The 15,931-nt window shown below is 34.3% G+C and overlaps 2 protein-coding genes across 2 annotated transcripts in view; one reads left to right on the top strand and one right to left on the bottom strand.

Moving 5' to 3' along the window:
• Nucleotides 1-15,931, top strand: part of LOC120419721 (uncharacterized) — a 398,162-nt gene that overhangs the window by 368,461 nt on the left and 13,770 nt on the right. The window contains exons 8-10 of the mRNA XM_039582513.2: nucleotides 3,120-3,245; nucleotides 3,304-3,468; nucleotides 3,832-3,946. Of these exons, the coding sequence (XP_039438447.1) occupies nucleotides 3,120-3,245; nucleotides 3,304-3,468; nucleotides 3,832-3,946 (406 nt within the window). The remainder of the gene's footprint in view (nucleotides 1-3,119; nucleotides 3,246-3,303; nucleotides 3,469-3,831; nucleotides 3,947-15,931) is intronic.
• On the bottom strand, nucleotides 6,800-14,204 carry LOC120419722 (uncharacterized). Its single transcript, XM_039582514.2, has 4 exons — nucleotides 14,025-14,204; nucleotides 13,622-13,830; nucleotides 13,371-13,566; nucleotides 6,800-8,238 (listed from the first exon to the last, which is right to left on the bottom strand). Exons 1-4 carry the CDS (start codon nucleotides 14,065-14,067, stop codon nucleotides 7,955-7,957), a joined length of 732 nt encoding a protein of 243 aa, XP_039438448.1. The 5' UTR covers nucleotides 14,068-14,204; the 3' UTR covers nucleotides 6,800-7,954.

Below are 15,931 nucleotides of genomic sequence, written 5' to 3'. Positions count from 1 at the left end.
AATCGAACCCAGAATCATCCGCTTACAAAGCGGACAGCGTAACCATTCGGCCACGCACTGCCACTGTAAAAAAGGGTGGTTTTTGTAAAAAAAAAACCCGTGCTACATATTGTTACAAAGGTATTTGAAAGACCTTTCCAATGCGTCCAACACATTGAAGATCTAACAATCCTATCAAAAGTTATGAGCACTTTAGTGTTATTTGTACACTTTTTTGATGCCGAATCTCAAATATTTTGATGAAAATGTTGTCCGGATCTATCATGCGATCATAGGTAATCAAAAGACCTTTCCAACGAGCCCAAAAGGTTGAAGATCTGACAACCCTATCATAAGTTATAAGTACTTTAGTGTTTTTAATACACTTTTTAGAGGCGGGACCACAGATATTTTGATAATAATAGGTAAGTATTTTTTTATACATTTTTTTTTTTTGGCTGTGTAGTGTATTCACTTTATGCATGCGAGGAAGGCACCAACTACCTAGAGGTGGATTTAGTAACGTTTTTTGTTGGTAATCGTTATAAGACCAATGCAATTGTTAAAGGTTTTGTCCAAACTTCCTTTGAAAGTTTTCACAAAAATAAGGGAAATATATTATATATTTGTTGCTAAAAATTCAATAAAAAGGAAAAAATGTACAATAGATTTAATAGCACATAACAAAAAAAAACATTTTCAACAATTTTACAAATTTTGTTTTTAGGCAACAGATCGGAAACAGACGTGAAATCCGTGGTTAAAAAAGATGCATCAATTCTTTTTTATTTTCTGCATTTTGTTTCGTACTTTTTAATCCGGCTGAAACTATTTTGTTGCTTTCGGTATGCCCAAAGAAGCCATTTTGCATCATTAGTTTGTCCATATAATTTTCCATACAAATTTGGCAGATGTCCATACAAAAATGATATATGAAAACTCTCAAAAATATATTTTCTGATATGTTTTAGGGATTCTAACTTTTCAGACATTTCCAGAATGTGCAATAAATCTTATAAACTTTTTAATCAGAACTGATTTCTTTAAAAAATCGAAATATCGGTCGCAAAAAATTTTCACCTTTAATTATCGAAGTAAAATCGAATTTGCAATCAAAGAGCACTTTGGTGAAATTTTGATAAAGTGCACCCTTTTTAAGTTACAGCCATTTTGAAGTAACTATTTTGAAAATAGTCGCAGTTTTTTTTTATTAGTTCCCATGTTTGCCCACCTTTGAAAAAAATAGTTTTGATGAGCTGAGAAAATTCTCTATATTTTGCTTTTTTGAACTTTGTTGATGTGACCTTTAGTTGCTGAGATATTGCCATGTAAATATATAAAAAAAACAGGAAAATTGATGTTTTCTATGTCTCACCCAAACAACCCACAATTTTCTAATGTCAGCACCTAATTGTGATTTTTTTTAAATTCACCGATTTTTTCGATAACAATATTTTCAATTTGTTTAAATCAAGACTAACATTTCAAAACGGTCAAACATTCAACATTACGCCCTTTTGAAATGATAGTCTTGATTTTAAAAAATGCGGAAATTTATGCCAAATTTATATGGAAAATTATATGGACAAACTAATGATGCTAAATGGCTTCTTTGAACATACCGAAGGCACCAAAAATTTAAATTAAAAAAAATAGACCGATTGCGTAGAAAATTGCTGGAATATAAATTTCAAAGTCTTTTCTAAATGTAAAATCAAATTTGAAATCAAAAAGTACATTTCAAAGTAAAAAAATGAGAATTTGTGATTTTTTCAATGACAATTGTTTCGAAATATTACAATCAAGAATAACGTCAAAAGTTGGGGTAGAGTTAAAATTTTTGAAAAAAATGTATTTAAAAGAGCAGAAACAGTTCAGGGAAACTAATTAATAAATTCAAAGGAAATTTTTTATGTTGTAACATTGTTTAAAACTGTTTTTAATAAACCCTTTGAAAAATATCAGGCGTGCTCTAAAATTTCACTTTTTAATGAAAAAAAGAGTATTGAATGGTTTGACATCCAAATTTGATAATGTTGGGAAATTATCATTGATTGCAATATTTCAAATTTAACTCACAATATTTTTTTTAGGAAATATTTAAGGGAGGCAGGCAAAAACACAATATTTAATGTTCATTTTTTGCAAATAGAAAGTGGCAACTTTTGGTTTGGTTGAAAATTAGGGCTGTTCACGACTAGGGTGATTTTGAAAATCTAACTTTTCAGGAATATTTTTGGAATTTTTTTTTTACTCCTAGAAAGTTTTTGGGCTTGCAAGCAATGCAATCCAAGCAACTTTGTCGAAGACACAAAAATTTTATCTCGTAATCTACGCCTTCTACGACCAAATTTTTAGAAAGCATCTGAGGAAACCTTCAAAAACCAGTTTTTTGAACGAAACAATTTATTTTTAGAGATAACTGATGTTCATGGCACTTTTAGTGCTTTAAAAAACAAACAATTTTATTTTTCAACAAGTCAATTTGGACCTAAGGGTAAAAAATTAAAGCCATGTTAAGGTAAAAAAGCAAATTCAAAACTTAAATATCTTGAAATAGCGAAGGCCGAATTTTAAGGCGCCTGGTTGCATTCGAAAAAGGAAATCTAGTACTATAAACGCTCAAAAAATTCTTGGGGTATTTTTCTTTAAACTCGAGGTATCTTCATTTGAAAATGGCAAATTTTCAAGGGAAAAGTGTATGGTACCACCCTAACGAAATACGAAAATTGTCCAACTATGTGTTTTTCCATGTATCTTTTTTTGCCCTGAAGTAACACGATTTTTGCGAAAAATTTAGATAAAAGGCCAGTTTTTAAACATTGCAATGAAAAAAGGAACGTAAAATAGATAATATAGCAGTACAATTGGTTTGCAATTATTAGTTTTAAAAAATCTATGATCAAAATAAATTTATTTTTTCTTGCGGTTTTTTTTTGCGCAGTACATTGAAAATTCACTCACACTGGTTCAAAGTGAGTTTATAAGGGAAAGTATTTCAAATTGTTTTCAGCACTTAAAATTTAATTTAAAAACAATATTAATATATTCTGATAAAATGAAAATATGATTAAAACATTTCATGCTTCATACTGATTGTTTTTTATCTCTTCCATTTTTGCTTTTCTTTCTTGTTTCAGCTGGACGGCGCAACTTATCACGCCAACGTGAACATTGCTGGCGGTGGCGTAGGACGAAACATCGCCGAGGGCATCTGGAAAATCTACGGCGATGTCCGTCTTGTTTCGGCCGTTGGCACGGATCAGGTCAGTTTGCACTAACTTAAAAGTCAGTCATTTTACAATTTAGCTCCGCAAATTTCAGAACGGTGACCTCATCAAACGCTTGCTACCCGACCACTGCCGAACATCAATGCTTACCACCGCTGACCATCCGACGGCCAACTGCTCGATCCTGCTGGACAACCGCGGGGACTGCAAGCTGTGCGTCGGGGACATGTCCGTCCACGGGGCCATCTCGGTTGACTGGGTGAGTCGTTGACGATTTGTGGAAAATTGCTACATTCGAATAATCATCAATCAATAAATCAGCGTGCGATTTTGGGGGTTGATTGATGAGATGATCCTGCCCACCCGAAACTCCACAAAACCCAACCCGTGTGTGGCCGACCGCGTGCAGTTGCGTGATAATTTGTGGCAATTCGTTTAAAATTATAACGCTTGACAGTGAACTCTGCAATTGCATTTTCTCTTGCTGGCTGCGGGTACAATTTGTATCGGTCAGTGCTTAATCCGCCACTTTTTTATTATTGCTCCAAACACAAACAGAAGCGCTCAGTCGGAGAATGGTCAAATTTCATGGGAAATTAAGCATTTTTCATAATTGTTCCAGATCAATTCACACCGGGACCTGATTCGGGCCGCTCCGCTGGTGGTGCTGGATGCCAACGTGAGCCCCGCCACCATGGAGGCCATATTCGAGCTTTGCGTCCAGCATGAGAAACCGGGTGAGTGCGGAATAATTTGATTTTAGTAGATTTGTAATAACGAGATTATACTAGATTCCGGGTCAGTTACCATTCAATTGAATATAAAAATTGAGGAAAAAATTTAATTACTTGAGTAAATTTATCCTTTACTTATTTTCATTATTTTTTTAACTAACCTTTAACCAGAATTATAAACAGATTCAGATTTTATCTTCTGAATGCTTTTGATATCACTGTTTCTCAGGTTGTAGCCCCGATTCGCATCAGCTAAATGCCAAATGGTAGCTTAAAATTGTTTTAAAGACTATTTTTTTTAATTTTGAAGAGGTAAGTATTGAAGCTTGAATACAATTTCAATAAAAAAAAACTGATTTTTAAAAATATGTAAAAATTTGATCTAATCCAATGCAAATTTTATATCAAATTGTCTCTTCACCCCTTCAAAATTTTTCCATCTGATCGGACCGGAAATAAATTATTGCTGAAAATCCATTTTTTACTGAACAAAAAACTTGGTAAATGCCATCATCTGGGGCGAAATGGGACACATGGAGCGAATTGGGACCGCTGTTTTAGAATTGTTATTGTATCAAATTTTGATATTTTTGATTAGTCTCGGATAGAACAGACACAGAACAAAACAAAAATAGTGCAACCTTTTCCAAATTTCAAGCTTTTAAGTGCTCCAAAAATTGCTGTTCCTCTTCAGACTGTAGTCCCGATTCGCCCCAATTAACGGTACTTAGAGTAAGTTGTATAACGTTGATTTTAAATCAAATAAGGCTTTTTAATCTCTTACAAATTCTGAATTTTATGACCGCAAATCGGAATAACTTTAGGAAAAAAATATACTCAAAAATTTATTTTAGGAGCAGGTCAAAAAAATGGGTGTACAAATGTATGAAATTCTGAAACTTGAGGAGGAATTTTCTTATCGATTTGAATCTATTCGGCAAAGTTGTAGGTTACGATTAGGACTTTCATAAAAAATAGGCTAGTGGAAAAAATCCGATGTTTTTCCGACTTTTATTTTTTCCAAAAATGCGCATTTCTACAATTTTTGAAATGTTGTGATTAGTGCAAAGCAAGGTTAGGAACAAAGTTAGAAAAGTACAAAACTTTTTATTATGAAAATGTATCGTTTTCAAAATAAAGCTACTTTATAGTATAAATTTTTTTTTACGTTTTTGAATTTAAAAAAAAATTAGAAAACCACCTCGTTTTTTTAAGAAGCTTTGAAAAAAAATCTATAATTATCTCTCTGGAATCAGGAAATTGGTTCCTGAGATGCAGCCTAACAAAGAATTCGGATCAATTAATCTAAGATTTCTCTAAGTATTACCTTATTAGCCTGTAATTTCCAAGTGACGATATCTCGAAAACTATTAGTCCGATTTTCAATGTCTAAAATTTAAACGTTAGCAAAATTTTCTGATATTTTCAATAAAATTTGAAAATTATTCAATTAATAATTTGGACTAAAATGTAAAATTAGGAACTAGCATTTCAGTCCAGACTCGATTAGTCGAAGTTTCGATTATCCGAAGTTCGATTATCCGATGGGTTGTATGGGACTTTAGATAATCGAATCGTGTGCAAAAAATTTTGTTCACGTTTTTTTTTAATTTCTTATTTTTAACACGAGTTCTGCGACCCAACTTTGGTCTTCTGTGAGTCAAGCCTTCTTTGGAGTTCTGCCCAACTTTTGTTAAATTTAAATAGTTGATTGCCTATTAAATTACAAAAAAAAAATCAATATTCCATCACCGGCATTTTGGCCGCCATCTTGGATTTTTTTTTAATTACTTTAGCGTAGTTTTGAGTTTATACTTCAGCTCGACAATCAAAAATAAGATATCGAAAACAACATGATCCGAAGTGAAATTTTTCTGAGGCCTTTGGATAATCGACATTTTTTTTAAAGATCAGCAAATTTCACAAAAGATTAAAGAAATAACTTAAAATGGCCTCATTTTACAGCTTTTTTTTCTTGTTTTCTTAACCTAAATCAACGACGTGTACTAAAAATTGTGGCATAATTGAAAATATCAAGAAAGTTTCAATTTCAACAACATAAATTGGATTGCAGCTTCGATCAACAATGTCAAAAAAGAGATTTCCTGACAAAACAAAATTACAAAATTGAATGATGATGAATGCTTTGTTTTAAAAAGTCAACAACACGTTTAAAAAATATTGCCTAAAATGGCTAAAATTGTAACCCCTTTCAAAACAAATGCTGAAAAGTTTCAGCACTGAAATGGATGCTGAAAAGTTGAACTTTTCAGCACTTGTTTGGAAAATTAATACTTTTCAACATTTTTTTTTATTTCAGCGATGCATTTACTAAATACCTGGACATTTGACTTATAAATCTGTTCAACTCAAAATTTATTTTCCCTAAAAGAGCACGCAGCTAGCAAAATCTAAACTTAGAAACATGTACCCTCCCTGTAAAGGCTTTTGAATTGATCTCAGTTGAAAGGTTCTCCAAATCTCTGAATTGCAAATGTAACATCCTGGAGCAGAACTGTTGAATTTTAATAAACACTAATTGAATTGAATTGAATAAATCTGTTCAAAGGGTGTTTTCGGAATTGCAAATAATGTTGTATGGAACTCGTTGCAAAACTTGATTTTTTCATCACTCGTACGACTGTACGACTCGTTCTGAAAAAATCCTGTTTTTGCAACCTGTTGCATAAACTACAATTTCAGCATCCATTAGAATGCTGAAAAGTTCTACATTTCAGCACTTGTATCAAAAAGTGATACTTTTCGATACTTTTTTGGAGTTTGACACATATCTTGATCGCAATATTTAAACGCGGAAACAAACGTTAAGGTGGGCAACTTTCGAAGGACATTCAATCATTCTGCTTTACTTTCTACAACATTTATTTCCATTAAAGGGGGTATAAGTGTATACGACTCGTTATAAAAATGGTGTACAAACTACATGCTCAGATTCTATCCTGGATTATTTCCTGCTCAAGTGTGTGTATATGTTTGTAAACATCGCTTCAAAATGCTTCCCTAGTTATTGTTGTCTACAACTAATGATGTCCGATGCTATTGTTTGTGTGTTTCGTATTTTCGATCGTTAATAATAAATTGGACGGCAAACTAATTCGAGATTCTTGGAAGTAAATACTTAATCGAGAACAATCTAAAGTGCAAAGCGCCACTTATCGCAATACTTTCGTTTGTCTTTTTGTGAAAGTTTTGAACAAAGCTTAAAATTAATACCTTAACTATCTTATTAGTTAATTTTTTTTATTTCGAAAACAGATTTTAAAAAAGGACGGAATGTCGCGCGAGATGACTCAAATTAAAAAAAAATGCAAATCGAACGCCAAAGATTGCTAATAAAGTACGATTTTTTACTGATATGTGACGCAACCCGGATGGGCACGTCGTAAAATCTACCGAAAATGACTACAAAACTACTAATTGGATTTGTTTTGTGTGTTTTTTTCCTGTGGAAATTGATTTCATGTTTTAGTATATGTTGTAAATGTATCGTGTAGTAAAATTGGAAAAGTTCGAAGTTTCCCTCTGGTTTTACGCTTGGCGAACATTAAAAACAGGACGAAGTATTAATTAACCTCGCGTCCAAAGATGTTTTCTTTTTTTGTTTGTCTAAGGCCACATTTAGTGCAGTGTTTTACGTCCCCTCGCGGGCGCTAGCAGCACTGGGGTTGGATTGGTCCTTCCTTGCATAAAAGTGATAAAGGTGATGGAAGAAGTTCTGATTGGAATATCAACCTGCTGCTGCTGCTGCCGAGGAGACTTGGGCGATTTTTGCTTGTTTCATTTGGTTCCCTGCGTGCAATTTGCGTGTCTTTTACAGTTAATGATTGTGAGATTGTGTGTTCATTTGTTTTTGTGTTTGTGTGTGTTTCTCGAAGCACACCTACCGTTGAATGCGTAATTTGATAATTATTTCCTTTGCTGAAATGGTCAGCGATTAGCATTGTTACATAAGGAGTTTTAGATTAGACTGTTCCAAAGGACAAAAACAGTTTATATGTATCCGCCACTGTGCAGGCTTCGGCTGGTGTGGTGCGATGGGTGATAGCCCGGTTCGTGCATCTGCATCTGCATTACCAGATTTTTAGCTTCCCGGCGAAGTTCGTAGGATTTCTTAGCTTCCCGGTACAGCAGCAGTGCGGCCAGTCCCAGAATCATGAACGATACCACGGCCAGGGCGTACGACCACGAAAGCACGTTGAACTTGGGGTACATCAGCCAATCGCGACGGTAGGCGTTTCCACCGAAGATGGCAACCGCCAAGAACATGAAAAATGCTGGAAAGAAACAGAAAATACGTGTTGATTAATTTAATTTTTGATTAAAGGTTTTTTTTATAATCACGAAACCTAGTCTTATCTTTATAATTAATTTATGAAAAATTGAAAAAAATAACTTCAGAAAATCCTGAAATCTTGAAGGTGACAAATAAATATTTTGTTGTAAACATTTTGTTTTGTAACACTGAAAACTGAGTCTGGTAAAAAAACTGTTCAACTCCTTTTTATAGCAACACTGCTCGGGGAGAACACTGACGAATACTGCTCTACAATTTTTAAATTAGTATTTGAGTTGCCGAGTTTTTCGAAATTTACGCTAGTTTTTACATTATTATGCGATGCTTCGGTTAGACCGTTATACCTGAATCCATTATAACTCGGAAAGATTCAGTGGTGTGTAATTTAACAGGCCTGCCCAACGTCCGACTCGTGAAGCCATTTCATCCGGCCCGCAACGGCTTTTGGAAATAGTTCTATGACCGGCCCTTGGGGCTGTTCATGAAATATTGCATAAATAAATTGATTGTCTGAATTTAAAAAATAAGCTTGAGATCAAATTTTAACTTATAATAACAACATTCTTCATGTTTGAATTTCTATATTGATATTTTTAAACGGAAAAATGGTGCAAGAAAACAAAATTATTTATTTTGTATAATAGTGAAAAAGCTGGGATTGTTGTTTAAAAATGTAATGTATTTTTCCAGATCAACTTTTCAGTGATAAGGCTGGTACAAATATTTTTAAAAGTTTTTGTCACCCCCCCCCCCCCCCCCCCCTTCAAAATTGGCCCGAAAAATCAGGGGGCAAAAAAAATATTTTTACAATAAACTTCAAAATTTCAATGAAAATTCAAGTGCAACCAGCTGAAATCAAATTAAAATACATTCTTCTGCGTTTTAAATCATTTTTAGCATGTTTGGGTTTATTAAAAAATCTTAAGATTTTTTGAAAATTTTCGATGCAAAATCTTTTTTTTCGATACAATTTTTGTTTTTGTCAGATCTTAGATTTTTTGAAAACTAATGATTGCAAAACAACTGAACAAGTGTAAAATGCATTTTAAAACACATTTTTCATTTAAATGTGTAGACTATGGCTTGTTATTTAAATTTTTATATTTTTTTATTTTTTTGCCCCCCCCCCCCCCCCCTCTTGACCTCGGCCAGGGCCGAGGGACAAAAACTTTTTTAAATATTTGCATCGGCCTAAAATATAAAAAAGGAAATTATTCATACTGGAAATAGATCGCTGCAAATACTTTTAAAATATTGAAAAATGTATCAAAATTAGTCAAAAAATTAGGGAGAGTAAAATATTTATTCATAAACTTTGAATTTCGAAGAATAACGAATTGAATATTACTTATTGTTGACACTTTAAAATTTTGTGTGTGTTTAAACCCATTATAAAATATTTTAATAAAGGTGTACAACAATGCAAAAAGTTTTTTTTTTGTTTTTGTAAATGATATCCCGGGCATAAAGTTGCATCTTGGAAAAATCTACCTATGTTCGTAAAAACACGAACAAGTCAAGTTCACCCCAGGGTATGGTTAAGAGATAACCGAACATGGCCACGAACATAAATTGTTCGAGGCGTATCTGCGAAAAATCTTGTTGAGTTTATTTTACCAACAATGCCACATCAAGTTGAGTTTATAGTAGCAAACAACTGAAATCTTCCAAAAATCATATCAAGTTCATAAAGTAGATTTTGATCCCAAAAATAATTTTATTGGTTTTTAATGCACCCCGCCACAATTCAGACCCCCTCCCCCCTCCCCCCTTCTTCATCTTCACAAATATGAGTAATATTGCAGGAATATACGCACTTACATCAAAACAAGATTTTTCAAAGTTGAAAAATTATTTTACTTTAAAAAATCATTAAAAAATTGTGGAGAAAGCGTTGAATTGCCAAAATGTCATAATAATTTTCCAAATCACGAAAAATCCAAAGTCTCTATATTCCATTTTTTTTAATTAAAAATAACAGTTTATGAAAATATTCCTAAAATTGCATAAGTCCAAAAATCCACAGTTAAATTCCAAAAAGCCAGGTAATGTTTCTTATCAAAATAATTTTTCAAAATGTTGAAAAATATTCAACTGGCTGAGAGCAAAAATTTCGCAAAGTCCTGAAAATCTAAAAACTTCTACCAAAAATCTTATCGTGATACTGATCCCGTAAATTTTCTAAGTGCTGGAACGATTTTTGTAGGGGGTATATCAATAATTATTAAAAACCAACTTTCGAATTTCAAAATTTCAATGAAGACGTTTTGTTAGGGACATTATTTTAGGAACAAACTGATGTTTTTGTAAAAATCAGACGAAAATTTCCTGTAATTTCGACGATTTTCCGAAATTTTACTGGCCAAAAGCCAAAATTTTGTTAAGTCCAAGAAATCAAATAAATTCTACCAAAAATCTTGTCGTGATACGGATCCCGAAAATTTTCTAAGTGCCGGAACGATTTTTGTAGGGGGTATATCAATAATTATTAAAAACCAACTTTCGAATTTCAAAATTTCAATGAAGACGTTTTGTTAGGGACATTATTTTAGGAACAAACTGATGTTTTTGTAAAAATCGGACAAAAATGTCCTGTAATTTCGTCGATTTTTCCGAAATTTTGGTTCAAAGCAAAAATAAACATCAAATTAATTTATCATGTTTCCAAACTCCCGAAAATTTTCTAAGTCCCAAAAAAATGCTTTTTCTGTAAAAAGCAAAGAATTAAAAAATATACGCAAAAATTTCAAAGTCCAGCATAAATAAAATCAAACTTTAAAATATCAGCTCATGAAAATTATTCTAAGTATCGGAAATTGAAAATTCGGTCAGTGACTGCAAATTTTGCTAAGTCCAGCATAAATTTGAAACAAAGTCAAAATAATCATTTCATGATGTTCGGGTAAAATTTTTGAAAAAAAATTAATTTTCGAAATTTTTGCTAAGTCCAAAAAAACTACCACTAACAGCTCAATATCAACTGTAGATAATGCAGTATGATCATGGAATATACTTTCCATGATACGCAGTCGGTTTCAAAAGTCGTCATAACTCGAGGAGTTTACAGCAAGATGCAAATAAACAAGCCAAGATAGTTCGAAGTTATCGCAACCAACTCACTTTCCGCCCGGGATTCGAATCCAAATTCGTTTGAATAATTTTTATCATGTCTTTTTGATTTTTTTATATTGTAGTGATGAGGAAATTAAATTCTAAAAAAAATGCAAAGACCATTCAAATTTGAACGTTTTTACATCAAATTATATCAAGGCATTTAATTACAATCGTCAAAAACAGTAATCATACAATTTTGAACAAAATAAATAAAATAAGTCATTTTCATTTTCATTCTTTAAACCAAAATATATGAATCACTACACTAGTTACTTTGATTTATTTACTTAAAAAACTCAATGATAAAAAAATTCAAAAAATGTGTTTACTTTTTCAACTTTTATCAAATATCAGTTCCGGCCCACCACTGCTTTAGAAAAATCAGACCTGGCCCGCAGGGCCAAAAGGTTAGCCACCCCTGATTTGAAGTGATTATTTAAATCCTGTTATCTCTTAGAATTTTATTTTTTTAATTTGTTAAACAAGCTTTATTCCGTTTTTATTTGTTGTTTAAAGTTTCTCGCAATGTATTTCAGTTATTTAAACTTTAGTTTAGTTTCCAAACTAGCTTATAAGTTTCGTATGGTCATGAGCAAGGGTACTGATTGCTCCAAAAAGACTCAGTCACTCGTGAGCATAAATCTAGGGCGACGAAAAACTGCTCTGATGTATTTCTACCGTTTGTCAATTCCACACCAATCGCTACTGAACACACTCTCTTTGCTCTTTCTTGCGAATGGTTGCGCGCTCCAGTCGGCAAATATTCTTTGAACTGAAAATCAGGACCCTTGGTCATAAGAATCATTTCAGTTTAAATGACAAACGCCTAAAAAGTAGATTTTTGACATGGTTCAAGTAAATATTCATATTCTGAACCTGTAATAATTTGCTTTTCAAATACTTTTTGAAGCATAAAGTCGGTTGAAATTTAGCAAAAGTTATGATCATTTGAATTTTAGCAAAATGTGCCATTCCCGATCTTTTTTTCAATTCCTTTGTGTGCTTTTTTTTTCAGCCACCAATACGGTTACTTTCAACATCAATGCCAGTGGTTCATAAAACCAGGGCTTGCGGACAATCGTTATTTTTTGCAACAGTTGACCGAGCTCGTCTTTTGTTTTCGCTACGTCCGTCTGAGCTTGCGACACTGCTCTCACTCACACACATCCGAACGAATTAGCGTTACGCAAAGAGTCACTCATACAGTCATTTGACTCTCATCAACTCATTCATTTGCGCGGAGTTCGTTCGTTTGAATTCTGGCTCCCGAGCTCAGTCAAATATACGAAATTTCTGTCAGAGACCAATCCTTTTCCAGCCCTGCATATAACATTGAAGATTTGAGCAGTTCTGAGGTTGACCAGTTCTGAAATGACCCCAAAAATGTCAAATGGCATCAGTTCAATCGTTCTATAGCACATCTTTTGACACTGACAAAATTTAGCTACAGTAAACATTTGTTTAGCAATAATTCGTGCAGTTGTAAATAAAGCTAAGTCTTCAAAAGCCAATTTATTCAAATTTACCCTAGCTCGGCCCTAGTAATTGTAATTGTAATTGTAATTTTAGTGAAACGACATCCCTAGTGTGGATCAATTGAACCGCGCACTGAAATAACAATCCAGAGGACGTCAATATGAATCCCGTGGTAAACGCAACGTGTCAAACAAATTTTCAGAGCCAAGACAAGATACATGACCACTAGTCTTGGAATTTGGAAGGAATTTATAACGTCACTCCGCATCGCGTACAATAAAGTGGCAAGGCCTACTTCGTAAATTTTACCGCATTGATGATTTGTTAAAATTGAATAAGTTTGAATCCCTCGCTCACATACCTCTTTGATTTAGAGCATTATTCGTAATTGTTTTGGATGGGACTTCGAATTTTCACAAAAGTCTTCGCTAAAATCGATCCCAGAGTTCTTATAGGAACAAATTAACCAGAACCATTAGCGTTCCTATCGGAATCTGTTGCCCTCATAGCCCTCATACTCACATGACGAAGCAACGCCCACAAACGAAACCGTGGTCAGCATCCACTCGTACCGCAGCACCAGCTTCAGCGGCCATCGCACCAGCTCGCAGGCCATGATGATCAACGAGCCGAACGTCAGCAGGAAGGCCATCGTCACGAAGCCCTGCACGACCATCAACCAGGCCGGCAGCAGGTACTCGCGGATCACGTAGTACTCCTAAAAAAGGTGGGCTTTAGTTGTTTGGTTGAAGTTACGAGCTGACAAGGCAAACCTCGCTGAAGATGTGGTGACATCCGTTGAACAGCCTCGGGTACTGATAGTACGGGTAGGTAAAGTCCTTGAAGCAGTACTCCCAAAGTCCCATGTTCTTGAAGCTACTGAACGATTCCGAGTACGACTCGATCCAGTACGGCGAGCAGAAGCTCATCATCAGGAAGATCGACGCCACATAGGACAGGATGGCTCCAAGTACCAAGGCATCTGAAATTGATCAAAGGCATTTACGACTCAACGTTCAAACTCATCCAGTCTTCACTGTCCCACTAGGTGTGTACCACCTAGCAGGTTCATCCGCAGCCAACAACAACAACACCACCAACTTATGTCGCCAAGTTGATGGGTGGAGGAGGTTCAAGTTCCCCCCTCGGAACAAACCCATTTTCAGCCGCACTTACTCGATGCCTTCGGGTACTCGTTCTTCTCGATGGTCGAGGACATGGTGTTAAGGCACGGCAAACGCTCGATCAAGTCCCACAATTCGGTGCTCCAAAATTCCTCTAGACGAACGCCAATCAGACACACTCACTCCGCCCCGACGACTCGACGACACTCCTTCAAACTGCGACTGAGCCGTCTTCTTGTTGCATGAATGAACCAGATCAGTAGTAGTGTCAATGAAGTTTTGAATGAAACGGAGCGCGCTGCCAACGTTGGAAAGTTAAAGCGAAGTAGGCGCCTGTCAGTGTGGTGTTTGTGTTCATTCTTGAGTTTGGAACGCAAAGCAAAGTGAGCAACGAAAGGTGGGTTGGTTGGGAAGGGTTACCGCAGAGGGAAGGGAAGGGTAGACACACCTTTTCAATTAACGGCGGGTGAGTCACGTGTGAGGTGGTGTGGGTGCATGTTGTAGCAGAAGAATGTTGTTTTCAAAGGTGGAATGCGGTGCAGGTATAGTCGCTTTAGACAGGTATTATTGAGGTCTTTCGATTCAATTTGACCGTTTGAGGTGACCTGTTGAACTTAGATTTTTAAAAGAATGCTCGTTTTGCTTTACTTTTTACATGTATGAACAGTCGTTTCCCAAAAAGAGTCTGGTATTTCATATGTCAACGAGATTTTTTTGAAAGCTGTATTTTGTTGTTTTTGTAATTTTTTATCATATTTATATCAGCTCTGAATTAATGAATCCGAAGCTTTGCTTCTGAATAGTTCCCTACGATTTCACAAAAAAATGACGAGCTAAAATCTGACTTTAACTCTTTTATCTTCTCTTGATTAAAAAATTATAAATCCAACATGCCGGACAAAATGGCGGTGACGAAACATTGAGAATATGCATTCGGTAATTTTTAAGACAATCAACCATTCAATTTTGACTAAAATGGGCTCGCAAAATCCGAATTTAGTGTCAGAAGCAAAAAAAAAAGATTTTATTTTTTTATTCGATAATTCGGAAACCTACGAAACTTTGGATAATCGAGTCTGGACTGTAAGTGATAAGAGCTTTGTGCAAAATACTTTGTCATGTTGGTCATGTGTAACATAACCACCTGCAGCTCTTTCGAGCCATAGTGCGCCATAGCATAGCCACAATTTTAATTCAATATTCTTAGACAATTTTACTGTTACCCGGTACATTCAAAAATATCTGAGAACGTAAATTTTCACTCTGTGCTCCAAGGCTACGCTCAGATAAAAAAAATCCTGTTTTTTGAAAAAAAAATATCGAAAATCTTGGCAAAAAAATACTAAAAACCAAATTGAATTTGTAATCGTGATGTACTAGGTATTTAATTCTTTTGATAAAATGTACTGTTTTCAAATAATAGCTACTTTAACCCTCTTTAACCCAAACCCGCCTCTAAACGGGCTTCGATTTAAAATATCGCAAAAAAATCCAGTTTTCTACCATTTTTTGATCTTTAAAAAGCATAGGAAAGAAAAACTCTTAAAATTTTAGAAAATTTTAGGGTTGAATGTTTTACTTGTTTTATGTGATTTCGCCAATATTTATGAAAATGTGATTTATTTAAGGTTCAACTTTGGTTTTGTTTTTTACTAACATTTCCTATATTTTAAGTCAAAAAAAGTATGCATTATTTTTTGTTGCGTCTAAAACTATACCTCTACGCAATTTTTAAAAGCAAAAAAAGTGAAAAAAAAAACGAAAAATTGAAAAAGTGACTGTAAAACATGAAAAACAGATAGGCAAAATGTAATGAAAGGAGGTGGTAGAATAGGCCAAATACTACCAAAAGTTGCTTGAAATGACCTCCTTAACACGAGAAAAAAATTTGAGCGTAGAGGGTTGATGTATAAATTTTGTTTTTTTTTGCGTCTTTAAAAAACGTCTTTATAGAAAGGC

This window comes from Culex pipiens, chromosome 3 (genome assembly GCF_016801865.2).
Source record: "Culex pipiens pallens isolate TS chromosome 3, TS_CPP_V2, whole genome shotgun sequence".
NCBI classification, from domain to species: Eukaryota; Metazoa; Arthropoda; class Insecta; order Diptera; family Culicidae; genus Culex; species Culex pipiens.
The sequence above is the reverse complement of the archived record's forward strand: the minus strand, read 5'-3'. Positions and strand labels throughout refer to the sequence as shown.

Bases quoted from the DNA above. Each gene is read 5' to 3' on its own strand.
- LOC120419722 (XM_039582514.2), bottom strand. From the start codon at position 14,067: ATGTCCTCGACCATCGAGAAGAACGAGTACCCGAAGGCATCGA. The intron at 13,567-13,621 runs GTTTGCCTTGTC...CACCTTTTTTAG, and splicing joins GTCACCACATCTTCAGCGAG to GAGTACTACGTGATCCGCGA. The intron at 8,239-13,370 runs GTGAGTATGAGG...GTTTCTTTCCAG, and splicing joins TGTGGGCGTTGCTTCGTCAT to CATTTTTCATGTTCTTGGCG.